The sequence below is a fragment of the Leptonotus elevatus genome, chromosome 5 (genome assembly GCF_054856555.1).
Source record: "Leptonotus elevatus isolate MCC_2025b chromosome 5, RoL_Lele_1.0, whole genome shotgun sequence".
NCBI classification, from domain to species: Eukaryota; Metazoa; Chordata; class Actinopteri; order Syngnathiformes; family Syngnathidae; genus Leptonotus; species Leptonotus elevatus.
Window position 1 is genome coordinate 23,867,792 of NC_141243.1, and position 27,927 is coordinate 23,895,718.

The 27,927-nt window shown below is 38.9% G+C and overlaps 1 protein-coding gene across 1 annotated transcript in view; it reads right to left on the bottom strand.

The window, feature by feature from the left end:
* Positions 1-1,939: 1,939 nt before the first annotated feature.
* The window catches only part of adgrd2 (adhesion G protein-coupled receptor D2), a 73,841-nt gene continuing 47,853 nt past the window's right edge, over positions 1,940-27,927 (bottom strand). The window contains exons 20-25 of the mRNA XM_086076431.1: positions 7,756-7,797; positions 7,582-7,635; positions 6,448-6,595; positions 5,955-6,013; positions 5,815-5,845; positions 1,940-2,835 (exon numbers count right to left, since the gene is read on the bottom strand). Coding sequence (XP_085932557.1) covers positions 2,828-2,835; positions 5,815-5,845; positions 5,955-6,013; positions 6,448-6,595; positions 7,582-7,635; positions 7,756-7,797 — 342 coding nt within the window. The 3' untranslated portion in view covers positions 1,940-2,827. The remainder of the gene's footprint in view (positions 2,836-5,814; positions 5,846-5,954; positions 6,014-6,447; positions 6,596-7,581; positions 7,636-7,755; positions 7,798-27,927) is intronic.

Sequence of the window (27,927 nt, forward strand, 5' to 3'; positions counted from 1 at the left end):
TCACAAATGTTTCCATCGGTACTATATTGACTTACATGATGAAATAAATATTAATGCACCATTAAGCATATTACCAAAATTCATCGAAATGTAATTGGTTGTTTAAATATAACTCAAACGTAATCAAGACAATGCTTGTAATGACATAAGGCTTTTCTCGTAGTACTGTATGTAAATGAACAGAAAGTCCAGTTTTTATTTTTCAAAATAACCTCACGATATAGCCTAGCTCACTGAACTTCTTTACACAAGATCATATGGTGCAATTTGTATACGAATCAACAACAAACCATGCAAAATACTAGTTTTTGGTAATGTAAAAAACAACAACAACTATTTATATATATATATACATGACAACAAGCCTAAGCATTCATGCCCCCAAAAAATCTCAAATACAATGGTTGGAATTGCCTAGTCATAACGCAGACCTAAATCCAATTGAATACCACTTTTTCATTTTTGAAGTAACAGTCTATTGCTGCAAGACTTTTGGAGTGTTTTCCTGAGCAAAAAAAAAGAAGAAGCAAAAAACAAAAATCTGTGACATTGCAAGGGCAGTTCTGATGAGAGCCCACTGACATTCAATTGGATTTAGGTCTGCGTTATGACTAGGCAATTCCAACCATTTTTTGTTGTTGTCATGTTTACTTTGGCTTGTTGTCATGCTGACAGGTGATATTCCTTTTCCGTTTTATGATAGATGCTTGAAAGTTCTTCAATAGTTGGAACTGTTCCTAATTTCCCTCTAAATCCCCTTTTTCACTGTTGTTGCCACACTGCAACATTTAACCATGTTGTGTATTGTTCCCTTGGTGTTTTAAACATACCATTTAGAAACATGGAAACCCCACATTGGAAGTCCGTAGCACGGTTTTGAAATGACAGCCTCAGAACTATTATTGCTTGGAAGCTTCAATTTTAACAAACAGTTGTTTTACCACCATATCACACAACCATACATTAGAGACGGGAACTGCAACCACAATCGATTATGAGATTATTAGATTTCGCTTATATGATTAGCAATATATGGCGAAATAATCGAAGGTTAGTTTATGATGATTGGCTCCTTTCTTATTCATATTGTGGCTGTCGTCCACAAAAGCTGATGGCAGAGCAGCAATTTGTTAAAACAGAAAAAAAGTTTTAGCTATACAGTTTAGACATATATGTACAAGAATAGCAAAGTATTTATTTGATTCAGTGCTTTACTTCATTTCCAACATAATCCAACGATAATCTAACAGGCAGCAGCAGTATCAATAGTGAATGTTGGTGCTTTTATTTCATTTTGAAGGTCTGTCCAATACACCATTGTGTATTTAATGCATTAGAAATAATTTTAACTTTCCCCAGATTGATACCTTCCAACATTTTGATGTATTTTATAAACCTTAGAGGGCACATTTTGATGGGCAATATTTCTGAAAAATAACTACTACTAGCTTAGCTGAAGGATTGAATCAGAATCAGAATTAGTTCCTATTAATTATTATGGAACAGGAGTTTGATATACAGTACAGGCCAAAAGTTTGGACACGCAAAGCATTTTCTTAATTTTCATGACTATTTACATTGTAGATTCTCACTGAAGGCATCAAAACTATGAATGACCACATGTGAAGTTATGTACACAAATAATTGAAAACATATTTTATATTCTAGTTTCTTCAAAATAGTCACTCTTTGCTCTGATGATTTTTTTTTTGCACTCTTGGCATTCCCTCGATGATCTTCAAGAGTAGTCACCTGAAATGGTTGTCCAACAGTATTGAAGGATTTCCCAGAGGTGAGAATGGCAAGAGTGTGCAAAGCAGTAATCAGAGAAAAGGGTGGCTCTTTTGAAGAAACGTGAATATAAAAGATGTTTTCAATTATTTCCCTTTTTTTAAAGTACATAACTTCACATGTGGTCATTCATAGTTTTGATGCCGTTAGTGATAATCTACAATGTACATAGGAATGGGGGGAAAAAGTAATTGACACATTGAACTAGACAAGTGCAATTTCTTTAGAAATTGCGTGGGAATGCTGAATGCTAAATGAGGAATGCTAATATTTGAATGTTATTATTATTACTGCACTACCACAATGAGGTGTGTCCAAACTATTGGCTGTACGGTATTTATTATGAAAACTGCTCATGTTTGAAATACCCCCAAATAAAACTTATGTTCTCGTCTTTAAGGAATTAGATACATATTTTTCAGATAGGATGCTTAAAAGTTCAGTTACTTGTGAAATGCATGATGTTTTTTTTTGTTTTGTTTTTTTAACAACTTGTGTTTCTACCTTTTAAAAGTTCTGCTAGGATGTGATCAACACATACAACAGAGTGACGGCTTCCACTTATTTATAACACTTGAAATTACAACCGTTATTATGCAACATTTTCATTGAGTCTGAAAATAAATGGTGGCAAATATAAGATGACATTTTCCTATGCTTCTGAACAGACTTGTCTGTCTTCAAGCAAAATAATGTTTGACTTTCTTGACTAACTACAATAATACTTTATGATCATATAAGCTGCATATGACAATATTGCTGCTTCCTCATCACATTTGGAAATTCTGAGCGTAATTGGAATGTTAGCGCACCTAAATCGTGTCCCTTTCTCTACTGATGATAGTACTGAAGGTCTGTTCTGAGAACCAAACATCTGCAGCGTATGAGCAAATGTAGAGCTCTTCATCCTTGAATTTCACCTGTGTATTTGTGTGTAGTAGCCGTGCACTCAAATTGTGTGTCCAGTTCTACCCCTCATTCAGAGTGATCCAAGGTTGCGATGTATTGAGTATCAGGATGGGGCTCCATTTTCAGTTCAACAACCTGTGATGAAATACAGAGAAGGGCATTAGCCAAAACTATATCAGAATATGATGTTTTGGTATTGCGTGCAAGTGTGTTTGCATACAAAAGAGAAAATAAGAAGGGCGGTCGATTGAAAAGCAGAGTGAGAGGGAGAGCAGGTGTTGGAGTGGTTAATGGCTAATGCTGTGAATAGCCAGACATGGCCATTGCTGATTAGTGGAATGAACTTCTTCTTTGTCTCATTAGTCAACAATGAACACCCAGGAGCACTCTAGCATCCAGCAGGCGTTCTTCACAGACGCTAAAACATTTAATGAATCAATTTCAAACTTGGTTCTTGTCACTGATGGGCAAATCGGTGCTATTGAAAGTGACTTAACCCTCTGCACCATCTGTTGTCTGTGCCTTCTAATTCAGAACACAAAAATACACACTGAATTTTCACACAGGCCTAATGATGTGCACCGCAGAGGTGAATGGAGATGAAAAACTACATTTGGCCTTCTTTGGCCCTGCTGCCAGCCTTTATAATTGTATCATTTTTCAAATTATGTGTTTGATTTTTCTGCTTCAGGTTACATACATCAGACCTGGGAGATATTACTCTGTATACTATTCACTGAAAAAAGTGATTCGTTGGACTAAACAAAAAAAAATAAAAAATTTAAGTAATTTGTTCCAGCTAATTTTGTTTGTTTTTCTTGTTATATTCATGATTTGGTTGAAAGCATCATTTTCAATTTAATATAAATCAAATACATTTATTTTTTCCAAGCCAAATAAAAATGTTACATTTAAGTAACTTTTTACTTTGGAATAAACTAATTAAGTTTAGTTTTATTACTTTACCCCAAATCGAATTTCTGATTCAGTACGAACACAATTTGTCGGGTTCAACTTGAGGTGGTTGCCAGACAATCGTAGGGCACACATAGGTGAACAAACATACACATCAAGGGACAATTTAGTCTTCAACTAGCCAACCATGCATGTTTTTGAGATGTGGAGCAAACTGGAGTACCTGGAGAATGCCCGCGCACAGGGCTGGACTGGCCATCTAGTATACAGGACAGATACCCGGTTGGCCGGTGTCCTTTGGGGCCGATGTGGTGCTATTCAATAATTATTTTTCCTCCATTTTACTTCGAGAGACCGGCTCACGATTTAGAATTAGCAGCCCATTTTTCCAGTTACAATATAGAGAACAAACTGAATCAATAAACATTAGTGGTATAGGTACGTCGTAGCCAAGGGAGGTCAGGAATAAGGTTGGGCCAGCGGGCCTAAGTCAAAATGCCAGGGTCGATTATTTGTGCCAGTCCAGTCCTGCTCACGCAGGGACCCGTAGAATGTGGAAGGAACACACGGGAAGGCCCGTAGAATGTGGAAGGAACACGCGGGAAGGCTGGAGGCTAGATTTGAACCCTGGACTGCTGAATTGTGAGGCCGGCATGCTTACCAGTGGGCCACCACGGGGTCAAATTTGGCCCCTATAAATTCTGCTACTCAAATAACAAAGACATTTTCTTTTTTTTACAAATTTAACTTCAAAAGTCCAGAGTGCCACTTCTGACCCCTGCATGGGGTCATCTAGTGGATGAATATTGCACTTACATGAGCCAGAGTGGTGGTGACAAGATGGCTGGCAACATGCCAATTTTGTTGAACTGGAAATCAATCCAAACAAAACCATCTTCTCAGCAAACCATCAGATGGTAAAATTGTGTTTTTTTGTTAATCTATTTCATATCATGTTGCAGAATGCCTAGGAGTATGTTTTATATATATTTTTTGATAAATTAGCAACTCTGAGCTAGTTAAAAAAAAAGGGTTAAAATTGAAAAAACATATTTTGGTGTTCAGTGAACCTATAGCAGTCATTTAATGTATAATTCATAATTTTCCAAAGAAGAAAAGGGTTCTTGGGTTCTCCAGGGTTAAAGCAGAGACATATCTGCAGTCAAATAACAAAATGCCAGTAACAGGAAAACGATCTTCTTTATGATGAGTATTTTCCAAACTTGTGCAACCTTACAATTCAACTTACAATTCTTGTTTGTTTGCTTGTTATTTGTCTAACTAGTGGAGGCACGCACATACAAGACATTTTTTGCAGATAAAAAAAAAAGTTATTCATTTAGCTCCCATTTGTGTGTAAAATTGTATATTTTAACTAACACATATGAGAATTCAAGACAGGAGAAAATATCAATAAGAAAAAAACGTTCATACATTTTTTTAAATATAAAAATTGTTAAAAAAAAATTAATACTTTTTATAGGGACAGTTTTCTGTTTTTAATGGCAGTTTGTTATTTGATTGCAAATGTGTTTTCGTTTTATTTCAATAAGCTCTGCAGGTTTGGTGGCCCACTGCTAAGCGCATCCACCTCACAATTCAGCAGTCCAGGGTTCAAATACAGCCTCCACCCTTCCTGTGTGGAGCTTTCATATTCTCTCTGTGCCTACATACGTTGATTGAACACTAAATTGTCCCTTGGTGAGGGTGTCTATGTTTGTTCATCTATGTGTGCCCTACAATTGTCTGGCAACCACCTCAGATTGTACCACACAAATTTTGTTCATACTGAATCAGAAATTCGATTCAGGGAAAAGTAATAAAATTGACTTTAATTAGCTCATTCCAAAGTAAAAAGTTACTTGGATTTAAGTTTTTTATTTGGCTTGGGAAAAATTTATGTGAATGATTTATATTAAATAGAAAATGATGCTTTCAACCAAACAATGAATATAACGAGAAAAAGTAAAACAAATTAGCTGTAACAAATTACAGCTTTGTGTGTGTGTGTGTATTCCAATGAATCACTTTTTTTCAGTGCAATATTCACCAAGGACCACCAAGAGACCTTTTGGTCAGTTGCACTTGACCCGTTTTCCACTCAAATCTCAGATTGTTTATTACTATGACACTCTAATAGTACATTTGATAATGCTGTATACATTTGCCCCTCAATGATGGTGAAAAAAAACATTGTACCTGACGGTTTAAACGCAGTGAGTTGCACTACCTGTTTAAAAAAAAAAAGATAAACAAAAACAGATACGCATTTAGTCAAATAACAACAGCAGCAAAGAAAAAGTCTCAACTAAGGATTATTATGTAAACATGTTGCTTACTTGATTTCCTGGTGCTGGGTTCAATGAGAAACTCACAAAGCTTTCTTTTCTGAAACTCTCTGAAAGACCAAAAGTCAGCTATTAGATTTTCTTCTTAAACTTTATTTTTCAGTTAAAACTGTTTTTATTAAAGGATATTTAGTTTGAATTCCCAATCAAACTCTGCTGAATATTTTTGTTGCACACCACACAGAGAAGCAGACAACACACGTAGAGGCATACAAGGGGAGATGTCAAGTAATGAGGTGAAAAGTGTGTGCTGTGTGCTGTGTGTGCCCCGACTTACCGTCCCTGAGCTGGGACGGTAAGTCGGGGCCTGGTGCATCGCTCAAGGGGCTACTAGCATCTTTCCAACAACTAGCGGTATGTCTGTAGTAGGACTCTAACAGGGACTCCATTTCCAAAGCCTAGGTCCTAATGGTCATCATTGCTCATTGACCATTGATTTAAAGCTTGATGGCCGTCTAAACAGCATGCACTCCAAAGAACCTACCATTTTTGATAACTAACGAAGTGGAACTAGAACTGGGGGGTCCAGAGGTCTCGCTGGTTTCAGGACTGGATGGGGTGGGTGGGCTGCGGTCCCAAGACCTTATGGGAGCTCTCTGAGAAGCTATGAAGGTGGTTGGCTGGGAACAATTCTGCAATAATAGATACAAAACAAAAAGCAAATCATTTCAAACTGACAAAATTGATGTAACAATGAAATGAGCAAAACAATAAGTGCTGATTTAAAAAAAAACATTTGTGACAAAACTTGAATTTATTTTTTGCAATCACAAAGAATCACTACAGGCAATCATGCAATCATTGAAAAAACAACAACAGCAACAACATTTTTTGTGCCTCTCAACGAGGCTTCCACTCCTGTCCACGGGTATTTTGGCCTCATTCCTTATATGTGTATATCTGTTGCAGATTTATATATTTTAGATTAGATTCCATTCATCCATCCATCATCTACCGCTTATCCGGAGTTGGGTCGCGGGGGCAGCAGCTTTAGCAGGGAAGCCCAGACTTCCCTCTCCCCAGCCACTTCAGCCAGCTCCTCCGACGAGATCGCAAGGCGTTCCCAGGCCAGCCGAGAGACATTGTCTCTCCAGCGTGTCCTGGGTCACCTCCCGCCGGTGGGACATGCCCGGAACACCTCTCCAGGGAGGCGTCCAGGAGGCATCCGAACCAGATGCCCGGGCCACCTCAACTGGTTCCTCTCAGCGCGGAGGAGTAGCGGCTCGACGCTGAGTCCCTCCCGGATGACCGAGCTTCTCACCCTATCTCTAAGGGAGAGCCCGGATACCCTGCGGAGGAAACTAATTGCGGCCGCTTGTATCCGGGATCTTGTTCTTTCGGTCACGAGCTGTGGGTCGTGACCATAGGTGAGGGTAGGAACGTAGATCGACCGGTAAATCGAGAGCTTTGCCTTTCGGCTCAGCTCCTTCTTTACCACAACGGACCGATACAGAGTCCGCTAGATTAGATTTAATTAATTAATTCATATAATTATTATTGTATTTATTTAATCATTTAGATTTATTTATTTAGATTGGATTTATCTGTTGCAGATTTATATGTTTATGTAATTCTGATATGATCAGCACTGTCTACATGCTACATTTTAGGCACTTACTGTGAAAGATAAGGCTTTTCTCTTTTCCTTGATCCTCTTTATGGCATTCCTCACCTAAATGTGAAAACATTTTAAATCACAAGTTGGCAAGCCTTCATAAATCAAAACAATTCAATGTAATAATCTGCTGCACTGACTGACAGTGACGGTAACATGAATTGACTGTCAACCTACCTCACTGTTGTAAACAGCATAAACTAAGAAAATATACAGGCCCTGTGGAAGATTAAATACACAATTAAGAAAGCAACTCTAAGGAAAAAAATAGATCACATACAGTATGCATCTTTTACAGACTACTATGGCTCTTCAGTTTGCAGTAGCCCATAATGTGTACGTGTGGTGAATTGATACTCTTTGAGTAAGATACCTAGATACAGTGAGTGGCCAATATATCAATGGTTTAAAAAGGACATAAGCTTCTGGTTCAGGCAACACAACGTTGAATAGAGTTTTTTTGCTGCTCTTGCTAACAAGGTGTAGTCACAGGGCTGTGCAAAATTACGAATTTCCCAATCCAATTCAATGGATGAATTTGACTCCACCACACAGGATTTTGAATTTAATTCAATGCAAGTGGCAGAAATTCCCATTACATATCAGTGAGAATGAGCCTTTACGTACATTTTACTTTCCTTATTGTTGGAAAGCTTAGTAATTTATTTTTATTTCCAAGTAATAAAATTAAACAATGCTTTTGTAGTAATTATGTATTGTATACAAGTACATTACAGTGTAAAGTTGTTACATCTAATGGTCAGCAGTACCTCAAATGTTTTGTCATTGAGGCAGCATCATTTTGTTCTACCATCATATCAATCAATTTCAACGTTTTTACAATCATAATGATCTGTTTTATCTGGATAGGCTTTTAATGTTAATAATAACAATAATAAATACTACACTTTACTATTTACTTTAATTATATAAAGTACTCCTAATAATATTTGTATGGAATTCATGTTGTAAATGGGCTTATATACTGTAAAGCTTCATTGTTAAATACACTTTAATTTTGCATCATGAAATTCGTCATGAATTTAACTACTGGTAAATTAGTGAGCAGATAATTTATCAATAGACAGTTGTGTTATTGTGAGCATTACATGATTAGTGTTGCAGTAGTTTTGAAGGTACGTATACAGATGTAAACATTGGATGGATGGAGACAGAATTGTACTGTAATATATATTTGAAGATTTGTTTTTCTTTCTTTTACTTTTTATTTTTTATTTTTACAAAAACCTTTGGGAAAACATGCCACACCACATACCGTAAACATTTTTACAGTGAGGCTTACTGCAATTCCATGAACGATCCCACTATATCACAATAGTTATCATACCGTGACATCAATACTGTGAAAAAACAGACCTGTGAGCTTTGGTAGCCTGACTGATAATAATATGATATTTTTAGTAGGAAGAGCAGGGTTTGCCTGATGAAAAGGTAATTTCAGATCATAATAGAATTGTTGATGACAACCCTGGTTTATGGCTTCACTTTGATTCATTTATCAGAAAAAATAACACACACAGCCATACATGAGTTTTGTTCCACTTATCCAGGTTTGGGATGCGGGTTCAGTAGCAGCTTTAGCAGGGAAGCCCAAACTTCCATCTTACCTGCCAATTTGAGCAGCTCTTCCCGTGGGGCTGGGGGGGGGCAAGAGACATAGTCTCTCCAACATGTACTCGGTCTTCCTAAACTATACATTGACACTTGTCACATAAAGACAGCCAATTTTAGTTGCTCCAATATCCCATACTCCCGGAGCACCCCCCACAAGACATGTCATATCTTCTCCACAAAGCACATGAAGACTGGTTGCGTGAACTCCCATGTACGACCCTGCTAAGGGTCTTGGTGTGTCAACCAAATCTGTTGCATAACATTATCAGCCTTTAGAAACTCTGAAGCGAGTTCTCGCCACCTTAATGACCTCGACGCAAGAAATAAGAGATCCCACCAGAGAAGCGTGCCACTGGAATTGAGGATTCTTTCATGTATTCTTTTCATCTACTCACAATGTCTCAAGCTGTGGGCAGCAGTGCCCCATCCCCACTATATATAACACTGACTGTTTCCCCCATCTAAGGAATCAGACGGTGAACCAGAATTCTCAAAGCCATCTGGAAGTCATTCTCAATAGCCTCACCAAATTCTTCCACACCCAAGTTTTTGCCTGGCGGACCCCCTAAAATGTTATTTTGCTGTGAGTCATTGAAATGAAGCATAGGTGCATAGGTGCATAGGTGCATAGGTGCATAGGTGTGTAGGTGTGTGTGTGGAGGGGGGCACTATATAATAATATACAAACATAGCTAAGTAGACTTATATTATTGCAGCAAATTCCATCCATCAACACCGTTTATATTGTTTCAAGTTGAAAGGGAGCGAACAACAAAAACTGTTTTTATAAAACTTGTTAAGTTTAAACCTTTCTTTGGGATGAAATTGTCTTCAATACACTACAGTACATTTTATCTGTGTGGTAATTCATTGTTTTCTTGGTGTATGACTGAAACGTTTTTGTTCCAAGGAAAATACAGACTGGTTGAGCATCCTCCTCCTACCAACATGAGGAAGAACTCCTACTGTCTTGTTACATGCCCTCAGCTGGACACATGCCGTAAATCTAAATTAACAAGCAGCTCTCTGGGGGTCATGGAGGGGCTAGCTTTTGATTAATTAAAGATCAGAGGAGGGTGGACGGGTGGTTGAGGTAAGAAAAAACGAGCCAAGACAGAGAGTGACTGTGCAAAATAAAAGCAAAACAAGGGCACTGAAGAAAAAAAAACTTTGGAGTGAAAAGAGAAAGGAAGTGGCTGCTATGTAATCAGGGGAGGCGAGCTATAAAGGTAGATATGGTATGAGCTTACGAGACTCTCCCACACACTCACACACATACGTATGCATAATGCACGTAAAGTTCTTGCAGAGTTGCAGTGATGTGCTGGATACACAGCGGATGTTATCAGCAAAAATTCTTTTTTTTTCTTTTTTCTTTTAAAATCAAATTAAGGGAACACTTACGCTTTCTTAATTTAATGAGAATATAAAACGGAAATATGTTAATATTGTTCCCTTTGATGGAATATAATAGATTGAGCTACACCAACAAGGATGTATTGTGAGGGGTTCAAATAAAACTCATCTCACAGACCCATACCATGCATCTAGTGCAAAAGTGGTATTAGTGTCATCAAGGTCTGTCAACACTCAACCAAAGTAGTTGCAACACTATCCCGTATGTTCATATACAAAGCTCTTCTCCACTGTCCAATAAAAAGACCCCAGCCACATTGATGCAATATATGTCTATCACAGGATTTTTCCTGGCTCAAATTGAGGCAGAGGTGATACCATCCTGACTATGGGCGACTATCAATACCAGGTATCGGTACTCGTGGCAGTGACGATACCATTATCGGTCGCCCTCCTGCAGCCGTTTTACGATCAAAAATGAGAAATTATATGAATACAATGTTGCCATTAATTTCATGCAATGTTAAGGAAAAATAATATATTGAGGTATATAGGTTGTCATTTTTGGGTGGCAAATTTTATTTACTAGCGGTATCGGTATTTGGTATCAGTATCGGTGACTACTCAAAAGTTGAATATCGGTCTGAAAAAAGTGGTATCTAACATCCCTAATCCTGACCATGCGCTATGACATGCATGTATTCTGTAAATGAACTGACTCGCTTCATTTTTTACAGGCAACATAATACTCCTATGTTCTAATGATAATAATAATAATAATAATAATAATTTAAAAAATCAGTTTCTTCAGTAGTTGCTGCTTCAAGTCTTTTTGGTGCACTGCTAATGATAAAGCGCCTCGATAATAGCACAATGCTGCATTTGCAGTTAAAATACGTTGCTGCCGAGCTTAATCAACAATATCAGTCTGTCAGGCTGGAGGGTTCAAGCAAATTAGGTGGAGGTGGCCGCCTCTGAACTTTGTACATTGGAAAAACCCTGGACAATACATCCATTCTGTACACTGCTTATCCTGTTTGGGCGAGTCAGGGAGCACATAAAGACAGACCATCACCCAGAATCACATTCACAATGTCACTGAGTGGGAACTAAACCCACAGTGCTGATGGATTTTTTCCCCCCTCCATGATAAGAAAATACTTTGTATTCAATTTTAACGCTTGACTATTAATTAGATTTTAGCATTATTATGGGCCTGCTAAGCGGAGCAAGCAGCAGCGAAGCTGCTGCTTGCGGAGCAAGCAGGCACATATTACTATCCACCCTAGAAAAGGGTTTATTATTATGGGCCTGCTAAGCGGAGCAAGCAGCAGCGAAGCTGCTGCTTGCGGAGCAAGCAGGCACATATTACTATCCACCCTAGAAAAGGGTTTATTATTATGGGCCTGCTAAGCGGAGCAAGCAGCAGCGAAGCTGCTGCTTGCGGAGCAAGCAGGCACATATTACTATCCTAGAAAAAAGGGTTTATTATGGGCCTGCTAAGCGGAGCAAGCAGCAGCGAAGCTGCTGCTTGCGGAGCAAGCAGGCACATATTACTATCCACCCTAGAAAAGTGTATATTATTATGGGCCTGCTAAGCGGAGCAAGCAGCAGCGAAGCTGCTGCTTGCGGAGCAAGCAGGCACATATTACTATCCTAGAAAAGGGGTTTATTTTTTTTCTTCTTATTATTCTTTAATCTTCCGCGTTTTTTCTGCTAAAATGCGGCCCGTACCGTAGATCGCACCGGGACAAAAGAGGTATCAAACGATGCGGCTCGATCTGACTCGGTGCGGCATTATTTTTCTAAGAATTCCCAGTTACCATGGCGACGCTATTCCCAAAAAACTCCCAAATAAAGTCCCATAGGAATGAATGGGAATCCGAAAGAGATCAACTCCAATCAAGCACCTTTTTCAAAGACACGCTGCGCGCGCATACATTAACCGACCGATATGAAAAATAGCTCATTTTGTTGGAATTTTTGTCATCTTTAGCTCAGTGTCAAAAAAAAATTTAAGGAATGAAAGCTCTCCCCCCTGTGCGGGTTCAAAGACAGTGAGCAAAGGGGTAAAAGTCGCCTTTCTTGCATCAGTTAGAGCGTGACTAATTAAGGTCTGAGTGGTGGGAACCAAAAAATCTATTTCCAAAAGTTTCACTTCAACTCGTCACCATGGCCACAATCTTTGCTCACTAGACATCAAATTCGCACATTTTGTAGCCACAAGCCTCTGCTTTCTGAAGAACTAAGTTTTATTTGGCTAAGGTGTCATTTAGTACCTTTATTTTCACTTTAAGCGAGGAGAAGTCGCACATTTTTGATCTCTTTTCAATGTAATTTTCGCCGTTTTTGCCTCTTCATTTTCGATCAATCATAAGTTTTCAACCTGCTCTCATTTGGTCATTTTTCATCCGATTAAAAAACTGAGAACATGCTCGCGTTCCCCAAACCCTTGCCGTTCTAACGAGCCATTTCTGGAATCTGCATCTTCAACCGTTAAGTCGCGAGAGGCTTTTGTTTGAGGTGAGCGTAATCCTATACAAATCAATGGAGTGTTGGTGCGTGACGTCTCCTCACAACTTAAAATCAAATGTGTGTGCGTGAATGTGCATGTTTTGTAAAGGGGCAGTGAGATACTGTTAATTATGGTAGATTCCACATTTCTTGACCGATTTCAATGGTTTGAATTTTAAACTGTTCAGCTCATTGAAATGTTACTTAAAATCAAATGTGTGTGCGTGAATGTGCATGTTTCTTAAAGGGGCAGTAAGATACTTTATTTGATCTTGATTATGGTTAACTTGCACATTTCTTGAGCGATTTCAATGGTTGAAATTTTAAACTGTTCAGCTCATTGAAATGTTAGTTAAAATCAAATGTATGTGCGTGAATGTGCATATTTCTTAAAGGGACAGTAAGATACTTTATTTGATCTTGATTATGGTTAACTTTTACATTTCTTGAGCGATTTCAATGGTTGAAATTTTAAACTGTTCAGCTCATTGAAATGTTAGTTAAAATCAAATGTATGTGCGTGAATGTGCATGTTTCTTAAAGGGCCAGTAATACTTTTAGTTGATTATAACTTGCACATTTCTTGAGCGATTTCAATGGTTGAAAGTTTAAACTGTTCAGCTCATTGAAAAGAGTTAGCAGGCCCATTCAAAATTTCCGCGGGAATTTTTCTAGTTATGGGCCTGCTAAGCGGAGCAAGCAGCAGCGAAGCTGCTGCTTGCGGAGCAAGCAGGCACATATTACTATCCACCCAGGAAAAGTGTTTAATAATATTATTATTTTTATATCATCTTCCAGCGACTTTTCCGCAAAAATAGGGCCCGAACCGTAGATCGCACCGGGACAAAAGAGGTATCAAACGATGCGGCTCGATCTGACTCGCTGCGCTATTATTTTTATAAGAATTCCCAGTTACCATGGCGACGCTATTCCCAAAAAACTCCCAAATAAAAGTCCCATAGGAATGAATGGGAAAAGGAAAGACAAAATCACACATCAAGCACCTTTTTCAAAGAGACGCTGCGCGCGCATACGTTAACCGATTGATATGAAAATTAGCTCATTTTGTTGGAATTTTTGTCATCTTTAACTCAGTGTCAAAAAAAAAATTAAGGAATGAAAGCTCTTCCCCCTGTGCGGGTTCAAAGACAGTGAGTGTAATCGCCACTCTGATACCCAATTAAGGCTTCAGTGACGGGAACCAAAAAATATATTTCCAAAAGTTTCACTTCAACTCGTCACCATGGCCACAATCTTTGCTCACTAGACATCAAATTCGCACATTTTGTAGCCACAAGCCTCTGCTTTCTGAAGAACTAAGTTTTATTTGGCTAAGGTTTCATTTAGTACCTTTATTTTCACTTTAAGCGAGGAGAAGTCGCACATTTTTGATCTCTTTTCAATGTAATTTTCGCCGTTTTTGCCTCTTCATTTTCGATCAATCATAAGTTTTCAACCTGCTCTCATTTGGTCATTTTTCATCCGATTAAAAAACTGAGAACATGCTCGCGTTCCCCAAACCCTTGCCGTTCTAACGAGCCATTTCTGGAATCTGCATCTTCAACCGTTAAGTCGCGAGAGGCTTTTGTTTGAGGTGAGCGTAATCCTATACAAATCAATGGAGTGTTGGTGCGTGACGTCTCCTCACAACTTAAAATCAAATGTGTGTGCGTGAATGTGCATGTTTTGTAAAGGGGCAGTGAGATACTTTATTTGATCTTGATTATGGTTAACTTTTACATTTCTTGAGCGATTTCAACGGTTGAAATTTTAAACTGTTCAGCTCATTGAAATGTTAGTTAAAATCTAATGTGTGTGCGTGAATGTGCATATTTCTTAAAGGGACAGTAAGATACTTTATTTGATCTTGATTATGGTTAACTTTTACATTTCTTGAGCGATTTCAATGGTTGAAATTTTAAACTGTTCAGCTCATTGAAATGTTAGTTAAAATCAAATGTGTGTGCGTGAATGTGCATGTTTCTTAAAGGGGCAGTAATACTTTTAGTAGATTATGGTTAACTTCCACATTTCTTGAGCGATTTCAATGGTTGAAAGTTTAAACTGTTCAGCTCATTGAAAAGAGTTAGCAGGCCCATTCAAAATTTCCGCGGGAATTTTTCTAGTTATGGGCCTGCTAAGCGGAGCAAGCAGCAGCGAAGCTGCTGCTTGCGGAGCAAGCAGGCACATATTACTATCCTAGAAAAAAGGGTTTAATATTTTTCTTATTTTTATATCATCTTCCAGCGACTTTTCCGCAAAAATAGGGCCCGAACCGTAGATCGCACCGGGACAAAAGAGGTATCAAACGATGCGGCTCGATCTGACTCGCTGCGCTATTATTTTTATAAGAATTCCCAGTTACCATGGCGACGCTATTCCCAAAAAACTCCCAAATAAAAGTCCCATAGGAATGAATGGGAAAAGGAAAGACAAAATCACACATCAAGCACCTTTTTCAAAGAGACGCTGCGCGTGCATACGTTAACCGATTGATATGAATTTTAGCTCATTTTGTTGGAATTTTTCCCATCTTTAGCTCAGTGTCAAAAAAAATATTAAGGAATGAAAGCTCTTCCCCCTGTGCGGGTTCAAAGACAGTGAGTGTAATCGCCACTCTGATATGCAATTAAGGCTTCAGTGACGGGAACCAAAAAAATCTATTTCCAAAAGTTTCACTTCAACTCGTCACCATGGCCACAATCTTTGCTCACTAGACATCAAATTCACACATTTTGTAGCCACAAGCCTCTGCTTTCTGAAAAACTAAGTTTTATTTGGCTAAGGTGTCAATTAGTACCTTTATTTTCACTTTAAGCGAGGAGAAGTCGGACTTTGGCGCCTATCTCCTCCATGTTAATTTCGCCGTTTTTTCCCTCTTCATTTTCGATCAATCATAAGTTTTCAACCTGCTCTCATTTGGTCATTTTTCATCCGATTAAAAAACTGAGAACATGCTCGCGTTCCCCAAACCCTTGCCGTTCTAACGAGCCATTTCTGGAATCTGCATCTTCAACCGTTAAGTCGCGAGAGGCTTTTGTTTGAGGTGAGCGTAATCCTATACAAATCAATGGAGTGTTGGTGCGTGACGTCTCCTCACAACTTAAAATCAAATGTGTGTGCGTGAATGTGCATGTTTTGTAAAGGGGCAGTGAGATACTGTTAATTATGGTAGATTCCACATTTCTTGACCGATTTCAATGGTTTGAATTTTAAACTGTTCAGCTCATTGAAATGTTACTTAAAATCAAATGTGTGTGCGTGAATGTGCATGTTTCTTAAAGGGGCAGTAACATACTGTACATTATGGTTAACTTGCACATTTCTTGAGCGATTTCAATGGTTGAAATTTTAAACTGTTCAGCTCATTGAAATGTTAGTTAAAATCAAATGTGTGTGCGTGAATGTGCATGTTTCTTAAAGGGGCAGTAATACTTTTAGTAGATTATGGTTAACTTGCACATTTCTTGAGCGATTTCAATGGTTTAAATGTTATTTTTATTGCGTGTTTCCACGCGAGTTAGCAGGCCCATTCAAAATTTCCGCGGGAATTTTTCTAGTTATGGGCCTGCTAAGCGGAGCAAGCAGCAGCGAAGCTGCTGCTTGCGGAGCAAGCAGGCACATATTACTATCCTAGAAAAAAGGGTTTATTATTTTTTATTATTCCACGACTTTTCCGCAAAAATGCGGCCCGAACCGTAGATCGCACCGGGACAAATGAGGTATCAAACGATGCGGCTCGCTCTGACTCGCTGCGCTATTATTTTTATAAGAATTCCCAGTTACCATGGCGACGCTATTCCCAAAAAACTCCCCCAAAAAATCCCATAGGAATGAATGGGAAACCGGAAGACATCAACTCCAATCAAGCACCTTTTTCCAAGACACGCTGCGCGCGCATACGTTAACCGACCGATATGAATTTTAGCTCATTTTGTTGGAATTTTTGTCATCTTTAGCTCTGTGTCAAAAAAAAAATTAAGGAATGAAAGCTCTCCCCCCTGTGCGGGTTCAAAGACAGTGAGTGAAATATCCTTTATCCCATGTGTGTGTATTGCATGAGCTAGAGCGGACCAATTAAGAATCAGAGTGTAGACAGAGAAAAAATAGATTTCAAGTTTCACTTCAACTCGTCACCATGGCCACAATCTTTGCTCACTAGACATCAAATTCGCACATTTTGTAGCCACAAGCCTCTGCTTTCTGAAGAACTAAGTTTTATTTGGCTAAGGTGTCATTTAGTACCTTTATTTTCACTTTAAGCGAGGAGAAGTCGCACATTTTTGATCTCTTTTCAATGTAATTTTCGCCCTTTTTGCCTCTTCATTTTCGATCAATCATAAGTTTTCAACCTGCTCTCATTTGGTCATTTTTCATCCGATTAAAAAACTGAGAACATGCTCGCGTTCCCCAAACCCTTGCCGTTCTAACGAGCCATTTCTGGAATCTGCATCTTCAACCGTTAAGTCGCGAGAGGCTTTTGTTTGAGGTGAGCGTAATCCTATACAAATCAATGGAGTGTTGGTGCGTGACGTCTCCTCACAACTTAAAATCAAATGTGTGTGCGTGAATGTGCATGTTTTGTAAAGGGGCAGTGAGATACTGTTAATTATGGTAGATTCCACATTTCTTGACCGATTTCAATGGTTTGAATTTTAAACTGTTCAGCTCATTGAAATGTTACTTAAAATCAAATGTGTGTGCGTGAATGTGCATGTTTATTAAAGGGGCAGTAAGATACTTTATTTGATCTTGATTATGGTTAACTTGCACATTTCTTGAGCGATTTCAATGGTTGAAATTTTAAACTGTTCAGCTCATTGAAATGTTAGTTAAAATCAAATGTGTGTGCGTGAATGTGCATGTTTCTTAAAGGGGCAGTAATACTTTTAGTAGATTATGGTTAACTTGCACATTTCTTGAGCGATTTCAATGGTTTAAATGTTATTTTTATTGCGTGTTTCCACGCGAGTTAGCAGGCCCATTCAAAATTTCCGCGGGAATTTTTCTAGTTATGGGCCTGCTAAGCGGAGCAAGCAGCAGCGAAGCTGCTGCTTGCGGAGCAAGCAGGCACATATTACTATCCTAGAAAAAAGGGTTTATTATTTTTTATTATTCCACGACTTTTCCGCAAAAATGCGGCCCGAACCGTAGATCGCACCGGGACAAATGAGGTATCAAACGATGCGGCTCGCTCTGACTCGCTGCGCTATTATTTTTATAAGAATTCCCAGTTACCATGGCGACGCTATTCCCAAAAAACTCCCCCAAAAAATCCCATAGGAATGAATGGGAAACCGGAAGACATCAACTCCAATCAAGCACCTTTTTCCAAGACACGCTGCGCGCGCATACGTTAACCGACCGATATGAATTTTAGCTCATTTTGTTGGAATTTTTGTCATCTTTAGCTCTGTGTCAAAAAAAAAATTAAGGAATGAAAGCTCTCCCCCCTGTGCGGGTTCAAAGACAGTGAGTGAAATATCCTTTATCCCATGTGTGTGTATTGCATGAGCTAGAGCGGACCAATTAAGAATCAGAGTGTAGACAGAGAAAAAATAGATTTCAAGTTTCACTTCAACTCGTCACCATGGCCACAATCTTTGCTCATTAGACATCAAATTCGCACATTTTGTAGCCACAAGCCTCTGCTTTCTGAAGAACTAAGTTTTATTTGGCTAAGGTGTCATTTAGTACCTTTATTTTCACTTTAAGCGAGGAGAAGTCGCACATTTTTGATCTCTTTTCAATGTAATTTTCGCCGTTTTTGCCTCTTCATTTTCGATCAATCATAAGTTTTCAACCTGCTCTCATTTGGTCATTTTTCATCCGATTAAAAAACTGAGAACATGCTCGCGTTCCCCAAACCCTTGCCGTTCTAACAAGCCATTTCTGGAATCTGCATCTTCAACCGTTAAGTCGCGAGAGGCTTTTGTTTGAGGTGAGCGTAATCCTATACAAATCAATGGAGTGTTGGTGCGTGACGTCTCCTCACAACTTAAAATCAAATGTGTGTGCGTGAATGTGCATGTTTTGTAAAGGGGCAGTGAGAGACTGTTAATTATGGTAGATTCCACATTTCTTGACCGATTTCAATGGTTTGAATTTTAAACTGTTCAGCTCATTGAAATGTTACTTAAAATCAAATGTGTGTGCGTGAATGTGCATGTTTCTTAAAGGGGCAGTAACATATTGTTGATTATGGTTAACTTTTACATTTCTTGAGCGATTTCAATGGTTTGAATTTTAAACTGTTCAGCTCATTCAAATGTTGGTTAAAATCAAATGTGTGTGCGTGAATGTGCATATTTCTTAAAGGGACAGTAAGATACTTTATTTGATCTTGATTATGGTTAACTTGCACATTTCTTGAGCGATTTCAATGGTTGAATTTTTAAACTGTTCAGCTCATTGAAATGTTAGTTAAAATCAAATGTATGCGCGTGAATGTGCATGTTTCTTAAAGGGGCAGTAATACTTTTAGTAGATTATGGTTAACTTCCACATTTCTTGACCGATTTCAATGGTTGAAAGTTTAAACTGTTCGGCTCATTGAAAAGAGTTAGCAGGCCCATTCAAAATTTCCGCGGGAATTTTTCTAGTTATTTTTTATTATTCCACGACTTTTCCGCTAAAATGCGGCCCGAACCGTAGATCGCACCGGGACAAATGAGGTATCAAACGATGCGGCTCGCTCTGACTCGCTGCGCTATTATTTTTATAAGAATTCCCAGTTACCATGGCGACGCTATTCCCAAAAAACTCCCAAATAAAAGTCCCATAGGAATGAATGGGAAAAGGAAAGACAAAATCACACATCAAGCACCTTTTTCAAAGAGACGCTGCGCGTGCATACGTTAACCGATTGATATGAATTTTAGCTCATTTTGTTGGAATTTTTCCCATCTTTAGCTCAGTGTCAAAAAAAATATTAAGGAATGAAAGCTCTTCCCCCTGTGCGGGTTCAAAGACAGTGAGTGTAATCGCCACTCTGATATGCAATTAAGGCTTCAGTGACGGGAACCAAAAAATATATTTCCAAAAGTTTCACTTCAACTCGTCACCATGGCCACAATCTTTGCTCACTAGACATCAAATTCACACATTTTGTAGCCACAAGCCTCTGCTTTCTGAAAAACTAAGTTTTATTTGGCTAAGGTGTCATTTAGTACCTTTATTTTCACTTTAAGCGAGGAGAAGTCGGACTTTGGCGCCTATCTCCTCCATGTAAATTTCGCCGTTTTTTCCCTCTTCATTTTCGATCAATCATAAGTTTTCAACCTGCTCTCATTTGGTCATTTTTCATCCGATTAAAAAACTGAGAACATGCTCGCGTTCCCCAAACCCTTGCCGTTCTAACGAGCCATTTCTGGAATCTGCATCTTCAACCGTTAAGTCGCGAGAGGCTTTTGTTTGAGGTGAGCGTAATCCTATACAAATCAATGGAGTGTTGGTGCGTGACGTCTCCTCACAACTTAAAATCAAATGTGTGTGCGTGAATGTGCATGTTTTGTAAAGGGGCAGCGAGATACTGTTAATTATGGTAGATTCCACATTTCTTGACCGATTTCAATGGTTTGAATTTTAAACTGTTCAGCTCATTGAAATGTTACTTAAAATCAAATGTGTGTGCGTGAATGTGCATGTTTCTTAAAGGGGCAGTAACATACTGTTGATTTTGGTTAACTTCCACATTTCTTGAGCGATTTCAATGGTTGAAAGTTTAAACTGTTCAGCTCATTGAAAAGAGTTAGCAGGCCCATTCAAAATTTCCGCGGGAATTTTTCTAGTTATGGGCCTGCTAAGCGGAGCAAGCAGCAGCGAAGCTGCTGCTTGCGGAGCAAGCAGGCACATATTACTATCCTAGAAAAAGGGTTTATTATGGGCCTGCTAAGCGGAGCAAGCAGCAGCGAAGCTGCTGCTTGCGGAGCAAGCAGGCACATATTACTATCCACCCTAGAAAAGGGTTTATTTTTATTTTTTTTATATTTTATTCCACGATTTTTTCTGCTAAAATGCAGCCCGTACCGTAGATCGCACCGGCACGAATGAGGTATCAAACGATGCGGCTCGATCTGACTCGGTGCGGCATTATTTTTATAAGAATTTCCAGTTACCATGGCGACGCTATTCCCAAAAAACTCCCAAATAAAGTCCCATAGGAATGAATGGGAATCCGAAAGAGATCAACTCCAATCAAGCACCTTTTTCAAAGACACGCTGCGCGCGCATACGTTAACCGACCGATATGAAAATTAGCTAATTTTGTTGGAATTTTTGTCATCTTTAGCTCAGTGTCAAAAAAAAAATTAAGGAATGAAAGCTCTCCCCCCTGTGCGGGTTCAAAGACAGTGAGCAAAGGGGTGAAAGTCGCCTTTCTTGCATCAGTTAGAGTGTGACTAATTAAGGTCTGAGTGCTGGGAACCAAAAAATATATTTCCAAAAGTTTCACTTCAACTCGTCACCATGGCCACAATCTTTGCTCACTAGACATCAAATTCGCACATTTTGTAGCCACAAGCCTCTGCTTTCTGAAGAACTAAGTTTTATTTGGCTACGGTGTCATTTAGTACCTTTATTTTCACTTTAAACGAGGAGAAGTCGCACTATTTTGATCTCTTTTCAATGTAATTTTCGCCGTTTTTCCCTCTTCATTTTCGATCAATCATAAGTTTTCAACCTGCTCTCATTTGGTCATTTTTCATCCGATTAAAAAACTGAGAACATGCTCGCGTTCCCCAAACCCTTGCCGTTCTAACAAGCCATTTCTGGAATCTGCATCTTCAACCGTTAAGTCGCGAGAGGCTTTTGTTTGAGGTGAGCGTAATCCTATACAAATCAATGGAGTGTTGGTGCGTGACGTCTCCTCACAACTTAAAATCAAATGTGTGTGCGTGAATGTGCATGTTTTGTAAAGGGGCAGTGAGATACTGTTAATTATGGTAGATTCCACATTTCTTGACCGATTTCAATGGTTTGAATTTTAAACTGTTCAGCTCATTGAAATGTTACTTAAAATCAAATGTGTGTGCGTGAATGTGCATGTTTCTTAAAGGGGCAGTAACATACTGTTGATTATGGTTAACTTTTACATTTCTTGAGCGATTTCAATGGTTGAAATTTTAAACTGTTCAGCTCATTGAAATGTTAGTTAAAATCAAATGTGTGTGCGTGAATGTGCATGTTTCTTAAAGGGGCAGTAATACTTTTAGTAGATTATGGTTAACTTGCACATTTCTTGAGCGATTTCAATGGTTTAAATGTTATTTTTATTGCGTGTTTCCACGCGAGTTAGCAGGCCCATTCAAAATTTCCGCGGGAATTTTTCTAGTTTTTTTTATTCTTATTTTTTAATCTTCCGCGTTTTTTCTGCTAAAATGCGGCCCGTACCGTAGATCGCACCGGCACGAATGAGGTATCAAACGATGCGGCTCGATCTGACTCGGTGCGGCATTATTTTTATAAGAATTCCCAGTTACCATGCCGATGCTATTCCCAAAAAACTCCCAAATAAAAGTCCCATAGGAATGAATGGGAAAAGGAAAGACAAAATCACACATCAAGCACCTTTTTCAAAGAGACGCTGCGCGCGCATACGTTAACCGATTGATATGAAAATTAGCTCATTTTGTTGGAATTTTTGTCATCTTTAACTCAGTGTCAAAAAAAAAATTAAGGAATGAAAGCTCTTCCCCCTGTGCGGGTTCAAAGACAGTGAGTGTAATCGCCACTCTGATACCCAATTAAGGCTTCAGTGACGGGAACCAAAAAATCTATTTCCAAAAGTTTCACTTCAACTCGTCACCATGGCCACAATCTTTGCTCACTAGACATCAAATTCGCACATTTTGTAGCCACAAGCCTCTGCTTTCTGAAGAACTAAGTTTTATTTGGCTAAGGTGTCATTTAGTACCTTTATTTTCACTTTAAGCGAGGAGAAGTCGCACATTTTTGATCTCTTTTCAATGTTAATTTCGCCGTTTTTTCCCTCTTCATTTTCGATCAATCATAAGTTTTCAACCTGCTCTCATTTGGTCATTTTTCATCCGATTAAAAAACTGAGAACATGCTCGCGTTCCCCAAACCCTTGCCGTTCTAACGAGCCATTTCTGGAATCTGCATCTTCAACCGTTAAGTCGCGAGAGGCTTTTGTTTGAGGTGAGCGTAATCCTATACAAATCAATGGAGTGTTGGTGCGTGACGTCTCCTCACAACTTAAAATCAAATGTGTGTGCGTGAATGTGCATGTTTTGTAAAGGGGCAGTGAGATACTGTTAATTATGGTAGATTCCACATTTCTTGACCGATTTCAATGGTTTGAATTTTAAACTGTTCAGCTCATTGAAATGTTACTTAAAATCAAATGTGTGTGCGTGAATGTGCATGTTTCTTAAAGGGGCAGTAAGATACTTTATTTGATCTTGATTATGGTTAACTTGCACATTTCTTGACCGATTTCAATGGTTTGAATTTTAAACTGTTCAGCTCATTGAAATGTTACTTAAAATCAAATGTGTGTGCGTGAATGTGCATGTTTCTTAAAGGGGCAGTAACATACTGTTGATTTTGGTTAACTTCCACATTTCTTGAGCGATTTCAATGGTTGAAAGTTTAAACTGTTCAGCTCATTGAAAAGAGTTAGCAGGCCCATTCAAAATTTCCGCGGGAATTTTTCTAGTTATGGGCCTGCTAAGCGGAGCAAGCAGCAGCGAAGCTGCTGCTTGCGGAGCAAGCAGGCACATATTACTATCCTAGAAAAAAGGGTTTAATATTTTTCTTATTTTTATATCATCTTCCAGCGACTTTTCCGCAAAAATAGGGCCCGAACCGTAGATCGCACCGGGACAAAAGAGGTATCAAACGATGCGGCTCGATCTGACTCGCTGCGCTATTATTTTTATAAGAATTCCCAGTTACCATGGCGACGCTATTCCCAAAAAACTCCCAAATAAAAGTCCCATAGGAATGAATGGGAAAAGGAAAGACAAAATCACACATCAAGCACCTTTTTCAAAGAGACGCTGCGCGTGCATACGTTAACCGATTGATATGAATTTTAGCTCATTTTGTTGGAATTTTTCCCATCTTTAGCTCAGTGTCAAAAAAAATATTAAGGAATGAAAGCTCTTCCCCCTGTGCGGGTTCAAAGACAGTGAGTGTAATCGCCACTCTGATATGCAATTAAGGCTTCAGTGACGGGAACCAAAAAAATCTATTTCCAAAAGTTTCACTTCAACTCGTCACCATGGCCACAATCTTTGCTCACTAGACATCAAATTCACACATTTTGTAGCCACAAGCCTCTGCTTTCTGAAAAACTAAGTTTTATTTGGCTAAGGTGTCAATTAGTACCTTTATTTTCACTTTAAGCGAGGAGAAGTCGGACTTTGGCGCCTATCTCCTCCATGTTAATTTCGCCGTTTTTTCCCTCTTCATTTTCGATCAATCATAAGTTTTCAACCTGCTCTCATTTGGTCATTTTTCATCCGATTAAAAAACTGAGAACATGCTCGCGTTCCCCAAACCCTTGCCGTTCTAACGAGCCATTTCTGGAATCTGCATCTTCAACCGTTAAGTCGCGAGAGGCTTTTGTTTGAGGTGAGCGTAATCCTATACAAATCAATGGAGTGTTGGTGCGTGACGTCTCCTCACAACTTAAAATCAAATGTGTGTGCGTGAATGTGCATGTTTTGTAAAGGGGCAGTGAGATACTGTTAATTATGGTAGATTCCACATTTCTTGACCGATTTCAATGGTTTGAATTTTAAACTGTTCAGCTCATTGAAATGTTACTTAAAATCAAATGTGTGTGCGTGAATGTGCATGTTTCTTAAAGGGGCAGTAACATACTGTACATTATGGTTAACTTGCACATTTCTTGAGCGATTTCAATGGTTGAAATTTTAAACTGTTCAGCTCATTGAAATGTTAGTTAAAATCAAATGTGTGTGCGTGAATGTGCATGTTTCTTAAAGGGGCAGTAATACTTTTAGTAGATTATGGTTAACTTGCACATTTCTTGAGCGATTTCAATGGTTTAAATGTTATTTTTATTGCGTGTTTCCACGCGAGTTAGCAGGCCCATTCAAAATTTCCGCGGGAATTTTTCTAGTTATGGGCCTGCTAAGCGGAGCAAGCAGCAGCGAAGCTGCTGCTTGCGGAGCAAGCAGGCACATATTACTATCCTAGAAAAAAGGGTTTAATATTTTTCTTATTTTTATATCATCTTCCAGCGACTTTTCCGCAAAAATAGGGCCCGAACCGTAGATCGCACCGGGACAAAAGAGGTATCAAACGATGCGGCTCGATCTGACTCGCTGCGCTATTATTTTTATAAGAATTCCCAGTTACCATGGCGACGCTATTCCCAAAAAACTCCCAAATAAAAGTCCCATAGGAATGAATGGGAAAAGGAAAGACAAAATCACACATCAAGCACCTTTTTCAAAGAGACGCTGCGCGTGCATACGTTAACCGATTGATATGAATTTTAGCTCATTTTGTTGGAATTTTTCCCATCTTTAGCTCAGTGTCAAAAAAAATATTAAGGAATGAAAGCTCTTCCCCCTGTGCGGGTTCAAAGACAGTGAGTGTAATCGCCACTCTGATATGCAATTAAGGCTTCAGTGACGGGAACCAAAAAAATCTATTTCCAAAAGTTTCACTTCAACTCGTCACCATGGCCACAATCTTTGCTCACTAGACATCAAATTCACACATTTTGTAGCCACAAGCCTCTGCTTTCTGAAAAACTAAGTTTTATTTGGCTAAGGTGTCAATTAGTACCTTTATTTTCACTTTAAGCGAGGAGAAGTCGGACTTTGGCGCCTATCTCCTCCATGTTAATTTCGCCGTTTTTTCCCTCTTCATTTTCGATCAATCATAAGTTTTCAACCTGCTCTCATTTGGTCATTTTTCATCCGATTAAAAAACTGAGAACATGCTCGCGTTCCCCAAACCCTTGCCGTTCTAACGAGCCATTTCTGGAATCTGCATCTTCAACCGTTAAGTCGCGAGAGGCTTTTGTTTGAGGTGAGCGTAATCCTATACAAATCAATGGAGTGTTGGTGCGTGACGTCTCCTCACAACTTAAAATCAAATGTGTGTGCGTGAATGTGCATGTTTTGTAAAGGGGCAGTGAGATACTGTTAATTATGGTAGATTCCACATTTCTTGACCGATTTCAATGGTTTGAATTTTAAACTGTTCAGCTCATTGAAATGTTACTTAAAATCAAATGTGTGTGCGTGAATGTGCATGTTTCTTAAAGGGGCAGTAACATACTGTACATTATGGTTAACTTGCACATTTCTTGAGCGATTTCAATGGTTGAAATTTTAAACTGTTCAGCTCATTGAAATGTTAGTTAAAATCAAATGTGTGTGCGTGAATGTGCATGTTTCTTAAAGGGGCAGTAATACTTTTAGTAGATTATGGTTAACTTGCACATTTCTTGAGCGATTTCAATGGTTTAAATGTTATTTTTATTGCGTGTTTCCACGCGAGTTAGCAGGCCCATTCAAAATTTCCGCGGGAATTTTTCTAGTTATGGGCCTGCTAAGCGGAGCAAGCAGCAGCGAAGCTGCTGCTTGCGGAGCAAGCAGGCACATATTACTATCCTAGAAAAAAGGGTTTATTATTTTTTATTATTCCACGACTTTTCCGCAAAAATGCGGCCCGAACCGTAGATCGCACCGGGACAAATGAGGTATCAAACGATGCGGCTCGCTCTGACTCGCTGCGCTATTATTTTTATAAGAATTCCCAGTTACCATGGCGACGCTATTCCCAAAAAACTCCCCCAAAAAATCCCATAGGAATGAATGGGAAACCGGAAGACATCAACTCCAATCAAGCACCTTTTTCCAAGACACGCTGCGCGCGCATACGTTAACCGACCGATATGAATTTTAGCTCATTTTGTTGGAATTTTTGTCATCTTTAGCTCTGTGTCAAAAAAAAAATTAAGGAATGAAAGCTCTCCCCCCTGTGCGGGTTCAAAGACAGTGAGTGAAATATCCTTTATCCCATGTGTGTGTATTGCATGAGCTAGAGCGGACCAATTAAGAATCAGAGTGTAGACAGAGAAAAAATAGATTTCAAGTTTCACTTCAACTCGTCACCATGGCCACAATCTTTGCTCACTAGACATCAAATTCGCACATTTTGTAGCCACAAGCCTCTGCTTTCTGAAGAACTAAGTTTTATTTGGCTAAGGTGTCATTTAGTACCTTTATTTTCACTTTAAGCGAGGAGAAGTCGCACATTTTTGATCTCTTTTCAATGTAATTTTCGCCCTTTTTGCCTCTTCATTTTCGATCAATCATAAGTTTTCAACCTGCTCTCATTTGGTCATTTTTCATCCGATTAAAAAACTGAGAACATGCTCGCGTTCCCCAAACCCTTGCCGTTCTAACGAGCCATTTCTGGAATCTGCATCTTCAACCGTTAAGTCGCGAGAGGCTTTTGTTTGAGGTGAGCGTAATCCTATACAAATCAATGGAGTGTTGGTGCGTGACGTCTCCTCACAACTTAAAATCAAATGTGTGTGCGTGAATGTGCATGTTTTGTAAAGGGGCAGTGAGATACTGTTAATTATGGTAGATTCCACATTTCTTGACCGATTTCAATGGTTTGAATTTTAAACTGTTCAGCTCATTGAAATGTTACTTAAAATCAAATGTGTGTGCGTGAATGTGCATGTTTATTAAAGGGGCAGTAAGATACTTTATTTGATCTTGATTATGGTTAACTTGCACATTTCTTGAGCGATTTCAATGGTTGAAATTTTAAACTGTTCAGCTCATTGAAATGTTAGTTAAAATCAAATGTGTGTGCGTGAAT